We start from the raw sequence: 1,925 nt of genomic DNA on the forward strand, positions 1-1,925 counted from the left end.
CTATTCCCTGAAGGTGATTTTACAGATCGTCCAAAAGATCAATATACCCCCGGCGAGAAACGCACTCCAATCAGGCACGCCGATAACTTATACCCTGAAGGTGATTTTGAAAGACCTGAGCGGATACCTTATGGTCCCAGTGACCGAGCATCTATAGTTCGCCATCCAGATAATCTATTCCCAGAAGGAGAATTTCCAGATAGAGAAGTCAAACCATTTAGACCGGCCGAACGTAGAACACCTATCAAACACGACGATAATCTTCGTCCAGAAGGTCATTTCGTAGTGAGGCCCAAAGATGATTACAGACCAACCAAAGGAGAATGTGCTGATGTTAGACGCCCTGAAGATAACTTGCGACCAGAAGGCCCGTTCGAGGGTCGTCCAAAAGATGATTACTCGCCGAAACGTGCCGAACGTCCTGAAGTAAAACGTCCCGAAGACAATTTACGACCCGAAGGCGATTTTGAGAGACCGGCGAAAGCACCTATTGGTCCAGCGGAAAGACGCACTCCGATTAAACATCCGGATAATCTCAAATCCGAAGGCAAATTCGAGCGACCTCGTCACGAAGGTTATCGCCCGGCAGAGAAACCAGAAGTCAAAAAGCCAGTGGACAATTTGAGGCCCGAAGGTGAGTTTGAAAGACCACATCCTGGGAAATATGCTCCGGCCGAGAAACGAACGCCAGTGAAACATCCAGACAATCTCAAGCCAGAAGGTGAATTTATTGCTAAACCTAAAGAAGATTTCACGCCTACCAAAGGCGTTCGCGCAGACGTTAAGAGACCAGAAGATAATTTAAAGCCTTTCGATGGGCCTTTTGAAGGACGACCGAAAGACGATTACTTACCTAAGCGTGCTGAACGTCCTGAAGTAAAACGACCGGAGGATAACTTACGGCCCGAGGGACCTTTCGAAATACGGCCAAGAGATGACTATAAACCAACGAAAGGAGAGCGCGCGGATGTCAAGAAACCGGAAGATAACTTACGACCAGAAGGACCATTTGAGGGTCGTCCAAAGGATGATTACTCGCCAAAGCGTGCCGAACGTCCGGAAGTGAAACGTCCGGAGGATAATCTACGTCCCGAAGGCGACTTTGAAAGACCAGAAAAGGCACCTATTGGTCCAGCAGAAAGACGCACTCCGATTAAACATCCGGATAATCTCAAACCCGAGGGCAAGTTCATTGGTAAACCGAAAGATGTTGTACCTACAAAAGGCGATCGCGCTGACGTTAAAAGACCCGTGGACAATCTAAGGCCAGAAGGCCCATTCGAAGGACGACCAAAAGATGATTATCGACCGGTGCGCGGAGAACGCATGGACGTTGTTAAACGCACGGACAATTTGCGTATGGAAGGAGATATAGAAACATATAGATCCAGAGACGAATATACCGATTTCTTAATACGCGAAAGGACTGAAATTACTAAATATCAAGATAATTTACGCATGGAAGGTGAATTTATCGATATGAGAACACGGGACGATTTCAAAGTTGTTAAAGGCGAACGTATGGATGTCATTAAGCATCGTGACAATTTAAAGCCAGAAGGTCCATTCGAAGGCCGCCCGAAGGACGATTATTCGCCTAAGAAAGCAGAGCGACCTGAAATCAAAAAGCCGGAAGATAATTTGAAACCGGAAGGTGATTTCGTACGTCGGCCTAAGCAAGAAGCGCCTAAAAAAGGTGAGAGAGCTGATGTGAAAAAGCCGAAAGATAATTTGCGACAGGAGGGCGATTTTGAAAGACCAGAGAAAAAACCGATTGGCCCCGCTGAACGACGTACTCCAATTAAACATTCTGACAATTTGAAGCCAGAGGGTGAATTTGAGAGACCGAAACCTGAAGAATTCAGACCCGCCGAAAGACCAATTGTAAAGAAACCACACGATAACTTGAAGCCGGAAGGCGAGTT

The 1,925-nt window shown here is 46.8% G+C and overlaps 1 protein-coding gene across 1 annotated transcript in view; it reads left to right on the forward strand.

Moving 5' to 3' along the window:
- The window catches only part of LOC112466569 (titin), a 21,927-nt gene that overhangs the window by 16,801 nt on the left and 3,201 nt on the right, over positions 1-1,925 (forward strand). Inside the window, 1 exon segment of the mRNA XM_025034726.1 lies at positions 1-1,925. This exon segment is cut by the window's left edge and continues 10 nt beyond it; it is cut by the window's right edge and continues 15 nt beyond it. Coding sequence (XP_024890494.1) covers positions 1-1,925 — 1,925 coding nt within the window.

Source organism: Temnothorax curvispinosus, unplaced genomic scaffold, assembly GCF_003070985.1.
Source record: "Temnothorax curvispinosus isolate PA1 unplaced genomic scaffold, ASM307098v1 QBEX01001580.1, whole genome shotgun sequence".
Taxonomy (NCBI): domain Eukaryota; kingdom Metazoa; phylum Arthropoda; class Insecta; order Hymenoptera; family Formicidae; genus Temnothorax; species Temnothorax curvispinosus.